General features: G+C 43.3%; 1 protein-coding gene across 1 annotated transcript in view; it reads left to right on the forward strand.

Annotated features, from left to right (window-relative positions):
* CCDC91 (coiled-coil domain containing 91) overlaps window positions 1–9,422 on the forward strand; it is a 411,994-nt gene extending 402,572 nt beyond the window's left edge. Inside the window, exon 13 of the mRNA XM_089920440.1 lies at window positions 6,476–9,422. Within this exon, the coding sequence (XP_089776566.1) occupies window positions 6,476–6,562 (87 nt within the window). The 3' untranslated portion in view covers window positions 6,563–9,422. The remainder of the gene's footprint in view (window positions 1–6,475) is intronic.
* Window positions 9,423–17,126: the final 7,704 nt, after the last annotated feature.

Genomic DNA, 17,126 nt, shown 5'->3' on the forward strand with positions numbered 1-17,126 from the left:
ATAACCTAAGTTAAGTTGTGCTTATGTTCATGAAACAAGCTAGATTTAATTTTGCTTACATAACTTCAATGGTTTTATTGGCTTGGGAGATTTTCAAGCCTGTTCTCCGTTTTATTTTATGAAAAGGAAATAAAACTTCTGGTGTCTACTATCTGTCAGACATGGTATACTCCTAGTCAAACTCTCACACAAATCCTTTAGAAGATATAATTATCAACATTTCAGAGCTGTGGAACGTGGTCTAGAAAAGGTGTCACAAAACCAATGAGTAGTACATCTGGGTTTCAAAGTGATTTAATTCCAAAGCCTGTGTTCTTTCTGTCTTCAGCAGTGTCCCCAGAGCAAAGGGTCAGCCAAGACAGGGCAGGTTGTAATGAACTGGATAGAAGCTACAGTGAGTCATACCTGGGCTTTAGGTAACCACATGGGGACAGGGTAACATCTGGCACAAGACTTTTAGGGAGAGGGCTATTTTGGGGAAAACACATTGATAAACTGCCCTGGGTGTGGGACAGGAGGTCCCAAGGTCAAGTCTTGAAGAAGACAAAAGCAACACCAAATTTCTCTGCAGAGAAAGTTAACTGGAATTTGGGATATAAGCAAGAAGTTAGACAGAAAAGGGGAAGAGTTAAGAGAAGAGGCCAAGCATGGTGGGAGGTGGGAGCTACAGAGAAAGGTGTCCAGGGAGAGAGGCCCCTGGTGATGAGATGGCTGAAAGGTTTTCAAGCCTGGGAATGTCTAATATTTAATCATAAGTTGGTTGCTGCTCTAAAACTTCCAACAGTTGCCCCAATTCTCCTATAACAGTGTGGTGCACACACTTAAACAGCCTTGTGTTTGAGACGGGCTCAAGGGGAATGCTGAAACAGGAACAAGGTGACTGCTTGGTGTGGAGGGACAGGGAAAACAGAAGGGAGACCAGGCATAGACAAGAGAGGGGCCATACATGGAGCGATCAGGCCTTAGCCAGAGGCGGCCAGGACAACTGTAAACAACCTCCTGTCCACACGCCAAAGGTTAACAGAGCTTGAAAGAGTCTCTAAATGGCTTACCTCATAAGGCATGAGAATTCAAAACAATTTCATTTAAATCTAAAAGGGCGAGTTGACTTTAGCTGACATCTGGTTTATGAAAAGAAGATATTTCTAAAAGAGCTACTCAGGATTAAGTGGGTGACCTCAGACAGCAGTTAATTTTCCATCCTCGGTAGTATTCAGGGAAAGGTAATACACACCCCGGGTATGGCAGTGAGAGAGCGGGTTCAGGTATGAGATTGGCATAAACTATAGAACCTGTTGAACTCTCTTCCAGCGAGTCCAGATTAACTCTAGAAAAGCAGCTTCCAAGGCTCCTAAACGAATTAAGAGTCCAAGCAAACAGGGCTCAGATTGGGAACACATGGTGACAAAGCTCAGCGTAAAGGAATAAAAAGTCCACCCCAACAGGTTCAGAGTAAAACAGAACCATTCTCATCCAAGCAATGGATAAAGTGACCGCTCTATTGAGATGGGTTCCTGGTTCAATGCAGACTTCTGCATGTGCTCCCTGTCACTCCATAACTAGTGGCTTGGTTTAGGCAGCCAGGATTTAATTTCAGAGCAGCTGGTGGATGTAACTGTCTGAAGATGAATCAAACATGGGGATGTTCTTGCCTTTTGAGATTTAGGTCCAGACTGATGTCCACAGGGCTGGAGGCATTGTGAGGGATGGAAGCCCATCAGCTTCAAGAGAGGAAACAGTGGTAAAGAGAGAAAGACTGAGAAGCAGCAATCTAGGGAGAAAGTCAGGAACAACTAGCTCTCTTTCTCCTTGCCTGGCCAGAAAAACCCTACCAGATGCTGCCTCAGTCCTAGACTGTTTGCAAGGACAAAGTACATACCAATTGCTAAAAGATAACTGCAAAGATTATACTAAAAAAAAAGTTTCTTGGATATTGTCTAAAAACGTGCCTAAAAGAGTATATATATGCAAGTTGGAGAAAAATACCTAAGTAAATAAGATATCCTGCCAGTGCTCAAATTTTACGTGTCAGCCAGGGATGAAGAGCTGGAGTACATGAAATTCATAGATGAACTATGCATTTGCAAAAAGTAGATATTACTGGTTTGAATTTCAGCTCGTAAGGTTTTTCTCCCCCCACTCATGCTAGAGCAACAGTGAAATGTCAGAAGTCACGAAAGAGGAAGAGGGGCAAAGGACCTAAATCAACCACAGACCAGATCATCAGCCCTGGAAAACTGACTGTAGGCCTCAAACAAGTGCTGATATTTGAATGAAGAATAAAAGTTCCCACATGAAACCAGTCTAGGAAAGGCATTCTTGATGATTCTTGAAGACTCCAGTGTGTTAGATTCCTCCACTGAGCAGGACTGAACACATCTCTGGGGGTCACACCCACCTAGATTAGGTTTGAGAGACCAAGGAGTTTGGTTCTTGCCTCAAAAGTGTCCTCCCTCTGAGGTAACTAGAAGTAAATTGACCACCTCACCTAGTAGTTCCAAAAGACTGAATCGCACTTAAGCTATCTTGCTTCTGAGAAACTATCTTTGAATTAGTGGAAAATGTTATAATGTGTGATCACCAGTCCTTTCATTTAATAAGCATTTTTGAGTCCCTCCCGAAATCCAGGCATTGTACTAGATTCTGCAGATACAGAGACGAAGGCACTGTCGATGCCCTGGAATCACCTGGAGTCTAGTGAATAAGATGTTCATGTGAACATGATCAGAACCCAGTGAACTCACCTCTCAAGACTGCACCAAGTGTCGAGTGTGCCCCGGGTGTTGGGAGAGGGTTCACAGCCCAGGAGGAGCATAGGCTGAGCAACTGATGCATGCGTGGGGGGTTATCAGATGAGAAGCAGGTGAATGGCATTGCAGGAGGAGGGACTAGTACCAAAGGTACCAAAGAGGGGGAGACCATGACAGTGGTGTAAGGAGAGTCAGTGGTGCCAGGATCAAGGTAATACGTTGAGCTCTCTGTTTGTGCAAGAGCTTTCCTGAAAAATGAACAAATGCTTGGTGATGCTCACATGCTTTCTTGCATTCGACATTCAGCAAATCTAAAGATACTAATTCAGAGCAAAAGGAAATAAAAACTTTTCGCTGTTTCTCTGTGATGCCTCAAGACAAGTGCCAAGGGACTTAGGGATTATGTCTCCAGAATAGTCAGGGTTGCTTCATGGGCATGTGACCTGCAGTCCATAGGGCCTCATGCTCAGACCTCTGTACTTGGACAAAAGCTCTGTTGTTGTTGTCTTGAAAGTCTTTACTACATTTTGATCAAAGGGTCCTGCAATTTTATATTTTACTGGGGCCTAGAAATTATGTAGCTGATCCTGAGAATAGGACATTTTCAGAGAATTTGAAACAGTCCAGTATTGTTGTATATAAAGTGGAAGGAGGCAGAGGTGGCTGATGAGGTTGAATAGGTAGGTAGTGGGATATATTGAAAGGCCTGAGAGGAGACAAGAACAAGATGGTGGAGTAGAAGGACTTGAGCTCACTTCCTCTCATGAAAACACCAAAATCACAACTAACCGCTGAATAACCATCAACAAAAAAGACTGGAACCTACAAAAACAGATAACCTACATCCAAAGACAAAGAAGAAGCCACAATGAGATGGTAGGAGGGGCACTTTAGCGATATAATCAAATCCCATACCCACTGGGTGGGTGACCCACAAACTGGAAAATAAATATATCACAGAGATTCTCCCACAGGAGTGAGAGTTCTGAGCCCCACATCAGGCTCCCCAGCCTGGGGGTCTGGCATCAGGAGGAGGAGCCCCCAGAGCATATGGTTTTGAAAGACAGCAGGGCTTGAGTGCAGGAGTTCTACAGGACTGGGGGAAACAGAGACTCCACTCTTGGAGGATGCACACAAGGTTTCACGTGCACTGGGACTCAGGGCAAACCAGTGACTCCATAGGAGACTGGGCCAGACCTACCTGCAGATCTTGGAGGGTCTCCTGGGGAGGTGAGGGTTGGCTGTGGCTCACTGTGGGGTTAAGGACACTATTGGCAGAGACCCCAGAGCTCATCACTGTGAGCTGTCCTGAAGGTCGCCATTTTGGCACCAAGACCTGGCCCCATCCAACAGCCTGCAGCCTCCAGTGCTGGGACACCTCAGGCCAAACAACCAATGGGGTGGGAACACAGCCCCACGCATCAACAAACAAGCCACCTAAAGTCGTACTGAACCCACAGCTGCCTCTAAACACACCTCTTGACACGGCCCTGTCCACCAGAGGGGCAAACCCCAGCTCTACCCACCAGTGGGCAGGCACAAGTCCCGCCCACCAGGAAGCCTGCACAAGCCCTTGGACCAATCTCACCCACCAGGGGGCAGACACCAGAAGCAAGAGGAACTACAGTCCTGCAGTCTGCAGAACAGAGACCACAAACACAGAGAGTTAGACAAAATGAGACAGCAGAGAAATATGTTCCAGGCAAAGGAACAAGTTAAAACCCAAGAAGAACAACTAAGTGAAATGGAGATAGGCAATCTACTTGAAAAAGAATTTCAGAGTAATGATAGTAAAGATGATCCAAGATCTCAGAAAAAGAACAGAGGCACAGACTGAGAAGATACAAGAAATGTTTACCAATGAGCTAGAAGATTTAAAGAACAAACAGAGTTGAACAATATAATAACTGAAATGAAAGGCCTGGAAGTCTGGCTAAGCATTTAAAATTTGCCTGTAGGAGAAGGACAGTCATTGAAGACTTTGAGTAAGAAAGTAGCATGGAGAGATTTGACTTTTAGGTCACTCTGGTGTAATGAAGGCAAGAGAGTGAAGATGTAACAAAGTTTTTCCCATTTAAAATTAATGCCTTTTCATTGTTCAGATTTCATTTATTGTGTTTACAGTTTTGATCCGCTTCAAAATGCAAAGCTCTCTGAGAGAACTAACTGCTGTGATTAAGTTACATTTTAGGGTAAATTAAGGTAGCAAGATCTGCAAGCGCTTTTGAGAACTGGAGGTAGGAAAGACAGAACTGGAAAAACAGGAGGCAGAGGGCTCTGTGTGGAGGTGGAGGCCACAGAGAGGCTGGGCCTTTAGGGGAAAGCTTGGATTTCTTTTCATTTTCTACAATACCAGCCAGACCCATACATAAAGACTTTTTTCCTAAAATTGCTTTTAGCTCTGCTACCCAGATTCCTTTATTGCAGTGGTACTCAAAGCATGGTTCCCAAGAATGCAGCATCAGCATCACATGGAACTTGTTAGAAGCACATTCTCTGCCCCACCTTAATTGTACTGACTCAGAAACTTGGAGGCGGGCCCAGCAATCTGTTGTGACAAGCCCTCCAGGTGATCCTCATGCAGCTAAGAACTGTTGCATCATTATAAGTTATCTACGTCTCCGAAACTCAGATATAGAAAAAGGTGGAAACGCCCATTTGGTATTAGAATGAATAATCAAAAGTGATTTTAATACCAAGAAAATTCAGCCTTGTTCTAAACATGATTTTACATGGATGTATGTTCGGTGAATGATCTAGGATATATATGATTGCAATACCTTCATAGGTGATAATGCCATAATTCCAGAGCCAGTTTAAAAGGACCTGTATTATTTGTATGAGTTATGAATCATAGCTGCTGGAGCTAATGGTATTTAGCAAAACAAGATAAAGATGATTCGTTTTTTCCTATGATCACTATATGTACGGGAAGAATGTTTAACTTGCACCATCATCTTCCAAAGGATCATCTCTGCTGATAATGCTGGAGTTTTTCATTTCTTTGTGCCTTACACAGCACCAATAGTATTGCAGCTATGTTAATACATGTCCAAAAGTCGCATTGGTTTACACAGTCTATAATATTTCTGAAATGCAGTCTGAGTTACTCCTAAAACTAGGATTTCTTAGATTCTTTCCATTGTCTTCCATGAGTAATCCAATATACATGAAAGGATAAAAAAGTAAACAATTTTGTGATAATTCACATTTTTCCAATGGAATTTTAAACAGTTTGACAGTTTGGTCTTGTTAAAAAGTGATATAAAATAAATGCTTCTTAGCAAACAATTGTCCAGTAAATATTATAATTCTGTCTCATATTCTCACAGTGGATTGTTTTCTGGGGCTTTCAGTGGAATTCTTTCAAATTAGAGCTCAATGATCTTCTTTATATTTTATCCAAGGTTTGAAATACATTAACCTGTCTCTACTTACTTGAACAATGGCCTCTATTATGGTGTCTTTTTCTTTAAATCCAAATATTATACTCAGCATTTTAGGAATTCCCTATTCCAAATACAGGCAATTAAATTGTCTATAAGTTATTCAGAGCCTTAGAAAACGAAATGAAATAGGAGTTTGTACTTTGAAATGAGTTCAAAAATGTGTACCATTTGTCAATGCTACTCTCTTTCAAATAGTCCTCATTATCTTCTGGTTCTGCTGTTAACAGACAAAATAATCTGACACAGACTTCTCTAACAAAGATGTTTCTTTCCTAGGAGAAGTCTGGCTTTTCTCAACAATCAGGACTCAAGTTCTTGACCTTGAAGATGGGAGAGAGAACAGAATGCTTCCTGGGGCCATAGTGAGCTGGATGAAATTTGAAAACAGCCCCCAGGATAAATAGGGGGACACACATGGCATTTGTATTGTTTTTGCCAACGTCTAGGACTAACTTGGAGCCCACAGCTAGGGACTCTACAGTAAGAGAACACAAGTCTGGAACCTTGGAAACCCTGGAGGTAATGCCTGAAAACAGGGCTCAGATGCAAGGTTCACATCAGTGGCCTGGCCTTCCTGTGGCCTCGTGGCTCTGGGTTGATACCAGAACAAAAGTTATCAGCATCTTTTTCTGTTCAGTGATTGCTCACCCCACCACTTTTGTGTTGTTCTTGTAATCTAGGGTCCCAAGAGTGTGGGTCTGTTTCACCCTCTTAGAAACCTTGATAAAGCAAGGAAGGAAACAAGTGTTTATGAAACCAACTTACAGGAAGAGATGAAAGAACGATGGTCTCATTTTGAGATATTTGAATATTAACTCAAATTAATCTAATTGGTAGACTTTTAAGCAGCATGGAGAAAATGTTTGGGAGCAAGGTTTCATTCTTAAAGCCAAGATGCTGGGGTCACAAACTCCCTTTTCTCCCTGAAGCCACTCTACCTCCCTTCACATCTTCTTCTTGGCTGGTCATAAGGGGGATCCCATTGCTGCTACTGTATTCCCCTTCTGTCACATTCTTGTCTGGTGTCTGAAGCCCAGACTGTTCTGTTTTAACTTCACCCCTCAGTAAAAGGCTCTAATGGGAGAACAATTCTTCCTGGATGTTTTAGAGGGACTGTAAATTGCACATCTGAAAAATTCACTCCCTGCACCCATACATGTTCCTTATCCTGAAGGGCCTCTAGTAGTTACAGTATCATCACCTAGTTGAACAAGTGAAAAGTTTGGAGACACTTGATTCTCTAGGAGGTATTTAAGATATCATGAGGGCATGGGAGTGTTTATGGAACACAGAGCGGAAGGCAGAGATATTTTGAAAGACAGAGGTTAATTACAGCCTGGAGTATGTAAAGGAAGACAGGAGATAGAGACTTAAGTGCAGGCTTTGTGTGGGCAGGGTTAAGTGTAAGGCTCTGAAAACCTCAGCTGGAGTGGATGCTACAGGGCTGGTGAAGGGCAGGAGGTGGGAAAAGTTCTAACAAGTCCTGCTTCCCTTGAACAGGACGCTCCTCTAACCCTCCAGACTCAAGGCAAGTTCCTATTTCCTTTCGTCCTCAGCTTCTGGTGAGAGCATTTCCATGTTGAAACACCCTAACACATGGGATCATTTCAGAGACAGAACAAGGTTGTGCCAGACAGACAAGAGGCTGGGAAGCATCATGATTCCATCTCACATAGGACACAGTCCGACAAGCAACGAACATATAATCTGAACAAATTCATATCTTTATCTCTCAGGACGCAGTCAAAGGTGGGGCTGGGGTAGAGGAAGTACATTTTTATGCCATGGAAAAGCAGCAGCAAAACATAAAAATCCATTCTTCCCTATCTTCACTACTTTGCATACCCACTACTCTCTAAGATTTTCTAGAACTCTCCCTCACTCTCAACTCCCAACCTCAATACCCATTCTCTTTTCCATGTAGTTCTTCTAGCTTCTCCAGATTGCCCCCAGCCATTTACTTACTTCAAACTGCATAACAAGGTCCACTGAATTATTTATTCTGAGCCCTTTAATGAGACAGATACCTTTACAATTTCAGTTTTTCCATCTGTTAATGGGAGCAATAACACACCTGAGAGTCCACTACGACCTGACATACAACACTTGAACTTTCCATAGTAAACACCAATATAAAAATAAATGCCAAGTGGAATTATCATTGTTGTCTCATTGCTTGTACTGTTATTAGTGATTCTCTTTAGTGGGCCTCTTTCCTTCTTATATAGCATGCGAAAAAGATTAAACTAACCTATGATGTATTTTATCACCTTGCCTAAATAAGGGATAGAAGGTAGAAAAATGTTCTAGGAAGTCTCATGGCCAAATTGAACTCAAAGGTAAGCGTACATCTCAGCAATATCTCTGAAGAAAGCATCTCTTTTATGTACAGATTTTTTTTTTGCACCTTAACATCAGAAAAACTTAGTAATTTCCAACAGTTCTTTTTCTCCTGCCCAATAGCTAGAAAATGTCTAAGGAGTGAGTGCCTTCCCTAAAACAACAAACTATCTCTGCCCTCAGACAAAATAAGACGACCTCGGAGATTTGAGTTTCCACAGCCTCAGCAGTTGTAGACTATAAGCAGGATAGCAGGAGACTTTTCACCAATGGCAATGATCTAGTGATAAGTGTTTCATTGCCCCATTGGAAATCTGTTTCTGGAAACTAAAATCAATGGGAAATCCTTGACTAGAGAAGGCTCTGAGGTTTAGCAGCTTATAGAGCAAAGCTGGTAAAATGCTGACAAAGATAGTGGAGAAAACCAGGCAGATGGTAACTAGACACAGTGGTGATCCTTTCTGAAATGTATAGAAATAACATTGAATCACTGTGTTGTGCACCAGGAACTGACACAGTGTGTAGGTCAGTTATACTTCGAAAACAAACAAATACACTCACAGAAAACGAGATCAGATTTGTGGTTACCAGAGGCGGGGGTGAGGAGAGGGGGAATTGGATGAAGGCAGTCAGGAGGCACAAACGTCCAGATACAAGATAAATGAGTACTAGGGATGTAATGTACAGCATGAATATAATTAACACTGATGTATGTTATATATGAAAGTTGTTAAGAAAGTGAATCCTACGAGTTCTCATCACAAGGAAAATAATATATTTTTCTTTATTTTGTATCTACATGAGATGCTGAATGTTCACTAAACTTATTGTGGTTTTCATTTCATGATGTATGTAAGTGAAATGATTATGCTGTACAGCTGTGCAGTGTGTCAGTTATATCTCAATAGAAGAATAAGAAGACGGGGGGGAGGGGGAAGGGAAGGGGAGAGGGAAGGAGAAAAAGGAAAAGGAGGAGAAAAAGAAAACCATGGGGCTTCCCTGGTGGCGCGGTGGTTGAGAGTCCGCCTGCCGATGCAGGGGACGCAGGTTCGTGCCCCGGTCCGGGAGGATCCCGCATGCCGCGGAGCGGCTGGGCCCGTGAGCCATGGCTGCTGAGCCTGCGCGTCCGGAGCCTGTGCTCCGCAACGGGAGAGGCCGCAGCAGTGAGAGGCCCGCGTACCGCAAAAAAAAAAAAGAAAAAGAAAAAAGAAAACCATCCGTCAGGGAGCATATTTATCATAACTGCATTAGAAACACTAATGATGGTAAGCATAGAATATCTCTATCCGAGTTCAACAGAAATGAAAATTCTCAAACCACTTCTCAGGGGAAGAGGAGTGTCCTCTGCTAGACACCTCTGATGTAGTAGTCAGAAGGTGGAGTGGCCTGGAACCGTTTCTAGGGAAAGGTCCGAAGTTGCCAGGGTGTTTGACTCAGAGCTCAGCTTGGTGAGAAGACTCCGTAAGAACATGTTCCTGCTTTCCTCTCGATACTCCTTCTTTAAATTCCTTATCAACCGTCTCCCCTCTCCCAGATCAACTCAAAGATTTTAACAACAGGAAAATAACCTCTTACTCTAAAACAAAAATGTTCAGGATTTCTGCCCTAGGCCACCAGAAGACTGGTTGCTAGATGATTGCATTTTTAGTGTCTAAGTGTCAGTAGGTTCATGCTGCAGGACGTACACTTCGCAGGCCGATGGATTAGAAACTTCTCTTCAGTAAGGTGACAGCAGGCCTACTTGAAACGTATTCCTCCTGTCAAAGTAATACTGACAGTAACGCTTACTGCACAGAGAGAGGGCATAATGGTAGAGAGCACGGAGCATGGAGGTAGATGGATTTCTGACTCCACTGCATGCTGTCTGTTTCCTAAGCAAGTTTTTTAACCTCTGGGTGTTTTAGGTTTGCTCCACTAAAATGGAGATATTAACAAGGAAAACAACAACAGCAAACAAATTCAGTTGTTCACTAGGGGCTAAACATGATTGCAGTGTTTTGCCTTCATTAACTAAACTTCATACCTTCAACCGCCCTTTGAGGCGGGTGCTTTCGTTATGTGGCCCCTGAGTGTTCTCCACTCTCTGCCTTGAGCACCTAGACTTACTGGAGTCAGGTGAAGGATGATGACTTGCTTTATAGGCATTATTTCATTGAATTTTCATAGTGATCAGAAGAGGAAGACCCTCGTATTTGACTGATGTGACACTTGCAGAAGCTGAAGCACAGAGAAGTTAAGTAGCTTTTACCCAGAGACAGTTAAGTAGTGGTGCTGGGAATTGCAGTCAGTCAGACGCTAACCTCCGTGCTCTTAAATATTATGCATCATGCCAGAGGTCCCCGTTTGTTAAAGGGGGATGAAAACCAACGCAAATAACATGTTTGTGAATGGGAAACATTTAAAAAGAATGGCTGAGGAGCTGTCTTCAATGCTTGCATCAAAATAAACAGAACTGATAGACACAATCAAAATCCCTGGCTTTAATTTTTTTGTTGTTGTTGGTTTTCTTTTTCCCCTTTGGTACGGGATTTTATGATGAAGTTTCCATGAGAAAAGGGATCCTGTGGTCATGTAAAATAATCAACAAAAAGAATGTAGGAAAGGGTACTGGTAAGCCATATGAGGAAATAGCTAACAAGATGTTTGTCTCTATACTGACCTGAAAGCCCCCAAACTATTTCACAATCACAAGATGGCAATAAGCTGCCCCTAGAGGGCGCCAAAGTGATCATCACACCTTTTTTTTTTTTTTTTTAAATCTCTATTTCTGAAGATCCGGATCTGGCATGGATCCCCTGCATCTGTGAGGGTTTCTGGATGGTCCTTAAGAAGCTCCTCAGGGCCTTCCTCTGGTTTGGGGTGTGGGCCAGGGTCACCCAGAAAGCTTAAATGCAGCCGCTGGGTGATAAAAGCCCTGCGGTAAATTGACTTCCCCTAACCTCAGGGCGGCGGAGAGCGTCTAATGCAACCACAAAGTGGTTTCCTGGCACAGAACTTTCCCAACCTTTGGAACAAGATACCAGGGGATGTTGTTTAGTCTCCATCTTGGAAATCTTTCTTTTGGCCAGAGGAAAATTCTGATATCCATCAGTCTGAAATCAGTTGGACACAACCTGAGGTGGAGGTGGGAGACAAAATGCTGTCTGCGGGGTCTCCCAACCCCAGAACCTATGATCTTAAAGGAGATGCTTACCTAGTTAATCCTGAAACAGGCGTGCACACTAATGCTGGCGGGATTGACAAACTATGTAGGATATCAGAGCTCTTTGCAATATGACAGACTGGTTTTTCTAAAAACGTTAATAGAAATTCAGTTTTCACACAGAATTCTCAGTCCCCAGTGAACCTCCAGAGCCTTCAGGTATGCTTGCAACACCTAGCTTCTTGCTGTCAGCTTGACATGCATTCCTTCTAACAGATGCCCTCTCTCAAGGTCACTGTGTGAAGCTTAAACAGAAACACAGGCCTCTTGCCATCAGGCGGTCACTTCGGGAACCCTGTTCTGAAGAAATTGAGATTGACAGTGTTAAGACCTTGAGTTTTTTCTTTAAAATATTGCCACTGCTTATTCTTCAGCACTGCCTTTGAGCTAGAAATTGATGTACTTAATGGCTGGTATTGGCTGATGAGACTAAATTACATGAAAGAATGGCTTTCATCGTATTGCTCAATTTAGGGATTTCTTTCATTTCAAAGGCAAAGTTAATTACCTCTAGAAAATGTTAAGCAATTATCCACTAGTAATAGCAGGGAAGATGCTCCTAGAGCAGCCAATTCAAGGGGGAGGGGATTTGGAGGAAAGGTGGGAGACTTTTAGATTTGAATGAATGCTGAAAAAATGAAAACTATATTAAACTTTTAAAGGCTTTAATGGGGAGAGACGAGGCTGTTGCTTTAGCCCTTCAGCGGCCTTGGCCGTCTGTTCACTCCATTTTTTTCTGAGAAATTGGAGGAAAGGCCTACTTGAGGCACATTCCATATGATTTGTGCCATGCCCTCCTCCTCTACTGCTTATAACCTAGAGTGGATGTGGTTCAAGTCTCTGACAATCAGTGGGAGGTCACATAGGTGGGAGCTCTACATTCATGATGAAAAAGAGCGTAGCCTGGAGCTTTCAAATTGCATTCAGGGATTTCCTACCTTGCTCTGTAGTAAGATGCTCACAGTTTCTGTGTCATGCTCTTGGAGTTTGAGGCTGAGTGGTGTTGTTCAAAAGCCTGGGCCCTGCCCCAGCACAACACACACACACACAAACACAGACACACACATACAGAGCTAATGTATCTCTCCTTCTCATGCCCAACTGCAAGTCACTGAAGATTGATAAAGCTTTCGAATGGAATTCTCTGCAATTCGCTTACGTCAAGATCCTATGGCAGGTGGATACAGAGCTGAACAATCAACACCTCCTGTTCTTCCTTTGATTCCTTCAGTACAAGGAGTAAGGCTGTACTTCACGTGGTAGAGCTCGTTCATTCATGCTCGACTTTCCTCCCCGCCATAAACACACGGTTCTCATGCAGCCCCAGTGTTTCTTAGCATCTTAGAAGAAAGCTGATTGGCAGATACCTGGAGATGCTTTTGGGGAGTGGGCCCAGTCTGGTGCATAAGGGAGGGGGCGTGGGCATTGAGATGCTTCTGTAGCCGATAGAGCTGGACAGATGACACATGTACACCACCTGGCCTGATGCCTCGCTGTAGGTGATAACCTTTTTTTTTTTTTTTTTTTTTTTTTGCGGTAGGCGGGCCTCTCACTGTTGTGGCCTCTCCCGTTGCGGAGCACAGGCTCCCGACGCGCAGGCCCAGCGGCCATGGCTCACGGGCCCAGCCGCTCTGCAGCATGTGGGATCTTCCCGAACCGGGGCACGAACCCGTGTCGCCTGCATCGGCAGGCGGACTCTCAACCACTACGCCACCAGGGAAGCCCGGTGATAGCCCTTCTAAAAGCCACACTGGGGCTTCCCTGGTGGTGCAGTGGTTGAGAATCTGCCTGATGATGCAGGGGACAGGGGTTCGAGCCCTGGTCTGGGAGGATCCCACATGCCGCGGAGCAACTAGGCCCGTGAGCCACAACTACTGAGCCTGCGTGTCTGGAGCCCGTGCTCCACAACAAGAGAGGACGCAATAGTGAGAGGCCTGCGCACTGCGATGAAGAGTGAGCCCCTCTTGCCACAACTAGAGAAAGCCCTCGCACAGAAACAAAGACCCAACACAGCAAAAATAAATAAATAAACTCCTACCCCCAACATCTTAAAAAAAAAGCCACACTGGCTGGAGGCTGACCACTGTTCAAATAAAACCCTGTACCCACATAAATGCATTTCTGCTCTTCTCTCTCCAGAAAAAAGCAATTCCCTGATTTCACGGACTAATCCTAAAATGATCTTAGACTCTCCAAATTAGAGCTCTTTAAAATTGCAGTATTAATCTTGCATGTGCTTAGGCCTAAACAAGACAGAGTTTGATATTTAAATTGAAGCTCAGAGTTTCGAGGATTCTGCAAGGGAGAGAATCATCGTTTTGCTGTTGTGAGCACTGAGATGTCTGGATTCTCATTTCTGATAGGTAATAGCCACTGTCACAATGTAGGGCCTATTTTGGACAGTTTAGGACCTACTGCTGAGGCCTATTTGAACAGTGAAAGTAAAGAAAAATAAGAATACATCATGCAAGAGGTCTGCCAGCTAATTCAAAAGGAAATATAAAACGTTTTTAGAGAGAGAGTGAAATTAGTTAAGTTCACTTTACAGAAACCATGCTATCTAAACAGACTTGCTTTCCTTCTTTTCCTTTTGCAAAGTTCCCAGGGTATTTTGTCACTTAACTGGGCAAAGTTCAGTTTCTAACCATTGCCTTTTTCACAAGCCATGTTCTAGCTTTTTCACAACTTTGGGCCTACCTATCCCTGTTTATTCCCAGTTGTGAAATATCACTGAAATGTTAACTACTAGAGCTGGAAAGAAACGTCAGAAACTTTGTCTCATCCTTTCATTTTATGAACAAGGAAACAGAGACTTAGACAAAGGAAGGAACTTTCCTAAGTCACATAGCTAGTTAATGGCAAGATTGGCATTAAAAGCCAGCCTTCCTGACTTCCAGTCCAACAAAAGTGGTCTCCAAATGTTACCTATGACATGAGGTTTTCTCTGAGATGTGACCAGCCACTGCAGGCCTCCAGGCTGAGAGCACCAAATGCAGCCACAAAGGAAAGGAACGGGCAGGACCAGAGGAAGGTTTTAGATCTCCGAGGTTACCCTTCTTTGCTTTCTCTCAATATTGGCTCTCTGGGACAAAGCGCTGTTATTCTGACTCAAGAAATCACCGGGGCACTTCAGATATTGGGTTAAGAGTGTTCTTTCTTTCTTTCTTTTTTAAGTTGAAGTATAGTTGATTTACAATGTTGTGTTAATTATTTCTGCACAGCAAAGTGATTCAGTTATACATATATATATATATATATATATATATATATATACACATTATTTTTTAATATTCTTTTCCATTATGGTTTATCATAGGATATGAATATAGTTCTCTGTGCTAGACAGTAGGACCTGGGTGTTTATCCATTCTCTATGTAAAAGCTTACATCTGCTAACCCCAACCTCCCACTCCACCCCTCTCCCAACACCCTCCCCCTTGGCAACCACCAGTCTGTTCTCTATGTCCGTGATTCTGTTTCTGTTTCATGGATACGTTCATTTGTGTCATATTTTAGATTCCACATATAAGTGATGTCATATGGTATTTGTCTTTCTCTTTCTGACTTACTTCACTTAGTATGATGATCTCTTGTTGCAGAGTTAGGAGTGTTCTTATGTTCTCATAAGGATGGCATCTCATAAGATTCCATGGGGGTTACTACGTTTAAATCTAATGTAAGTAGATACTAAGCCTAAAGTTAAATCTTTAAAGGCAGATTTCTTTAAGCATTGCAATATAGACTTATCCCATGCTTATATACTAGAGCAAGTTTGATGACTATATGGTACCCATCCATTTATTCATTTCCTCAGTGATCCATTCAACAAATATTATTGAGCACCTAGTCCATGTCAGGCAATACAGTGCTGATAGGGACAGGCATAGCCCGGTTTCCTCAGAACTTATAATTTAGTGGGTGTGACAGGTATTGAACAAGTATTTACGGTAAATTATGGGGGACACACCACAGAGCTGCATCAAGTCCCTAGATTGATATTCCAGCTCATGGCTATTGAGGAGGGTAGTTTGCAAAGTGGTGGGGACATTTTAGGTTGTTACAATGCTTGAGGGAAGCTACTGACCTCTAGGAATCAGGACGCAAGGTCACTGGATGTCTCACACTGCACCACCCAGCCCCGTAATACAGGGAATTGCCCCACATCCTTTGTGATATTTGAGTCCTTGCTGGACATTCACAAAGGTGAAAAATCTGTTTGTAATTGCTTGGGCCTAGACTCTAACTCCATCTTCTAGGTCTACATGAAGTATGTTTTTCTCAGCTTGAACGTAGATTGAATCTTCAAGGAATGCACCTAATGTGGAAGACTACATTTTGTTTTGTTCAGAACTTATGAGCGCTGTCCGCAGTTTCACGAAAGCAGACCCCCCTAGGGGTGATGCAGCCAGTAAGGCACACCTTGATCAAGTCACACTTCAGGTTACCTCCGTCATGAAGGTGGAGCGCAGAGGTATACTGGCACATATTTTTAATTGTAAGTTACTTTCTTTTTATTATTCCATGATGTTAGGACAGTATATTGACCTTTTGGATCCATGAGTAACCGTAGGTCATTTTATTTGTGAGTTTCATTTCTGGTTGGTTTGTGAAGGATAGTGAACAAGATCTTAAGGACCAGAGAGCTGTGCTGTTCCTCCACTCTGGTATCTAAGGATTCCTTTGATGCTGTCCCTCAACTGACAATTTTTGTGCCTCTGCCCATCAAGTGGTTAATTCTTTAGGGAGGGTAGAGGTGCTTCCAGATCCCCTCTCTTCATGTTTCAAGGACGCTGACTTGAGAAGATGACAGATTGAGGAGAAGAGACTTGAAGAGATGTGGACAGTGTGACTTCCCAGCTCTGTGTAATTTTCAGGGTGCAAAAATCTGAAAGCATGTATCAGTCTAGATTTTGGTTTACTGGAACACTGCACTTGGAGATTTTTGTAACTACTCTGTACGCGGTGGGGTTAGAGCCCCAAGAAAGAGGCCAAGATGCCAGATGGTGGTGGTGAATCTAGGGACACCCAGAAGGGCAGACGGGGGAGTCCACAAGCCTTTTCTCCAGCTCTACCTGCCACTCCATTTTTCTGGCTGAGACAATGCAGGAGAGAGTCTGCATCAATAACGGCAGCAGGTAGTGGACTGTGGACATAACAAGGATGCTCAGAGGACCTCAGTGTCCTTCAGAAGCCCCCCTGGGAGTTCAGCATCCTTTTCTGATGACCTCTCATTTCCTAACCTTCTGTGAAACAAAGGTGTAGCAGAGCAGGGTGTAGCTGTCAGAGATGGAGATAGAGAACAAGACTTTGCTGACCTAACTTTATTCTTGCTGTTGTGCAAACACAGCCATTTGATAGGTGACAGCTGGTGGCAGCTGGACAAGC

The sequence above is a fragment of the Delphinapterus leucas genome, chromosome 11, assembly GCF_059928025.1.
Source record: "Delphinapterus leucas isolate spDelLeu-1000000601 "Yukka" chromosome 11, BTC_Dleu_Yukka2, whole genome shotgun sequence".
NCBI lineage: Eukaryota > Metazoa > Chordata > Mammalia > Artiodactyla > Monodontidae > Delphinapterus > Delphinapterus leucas.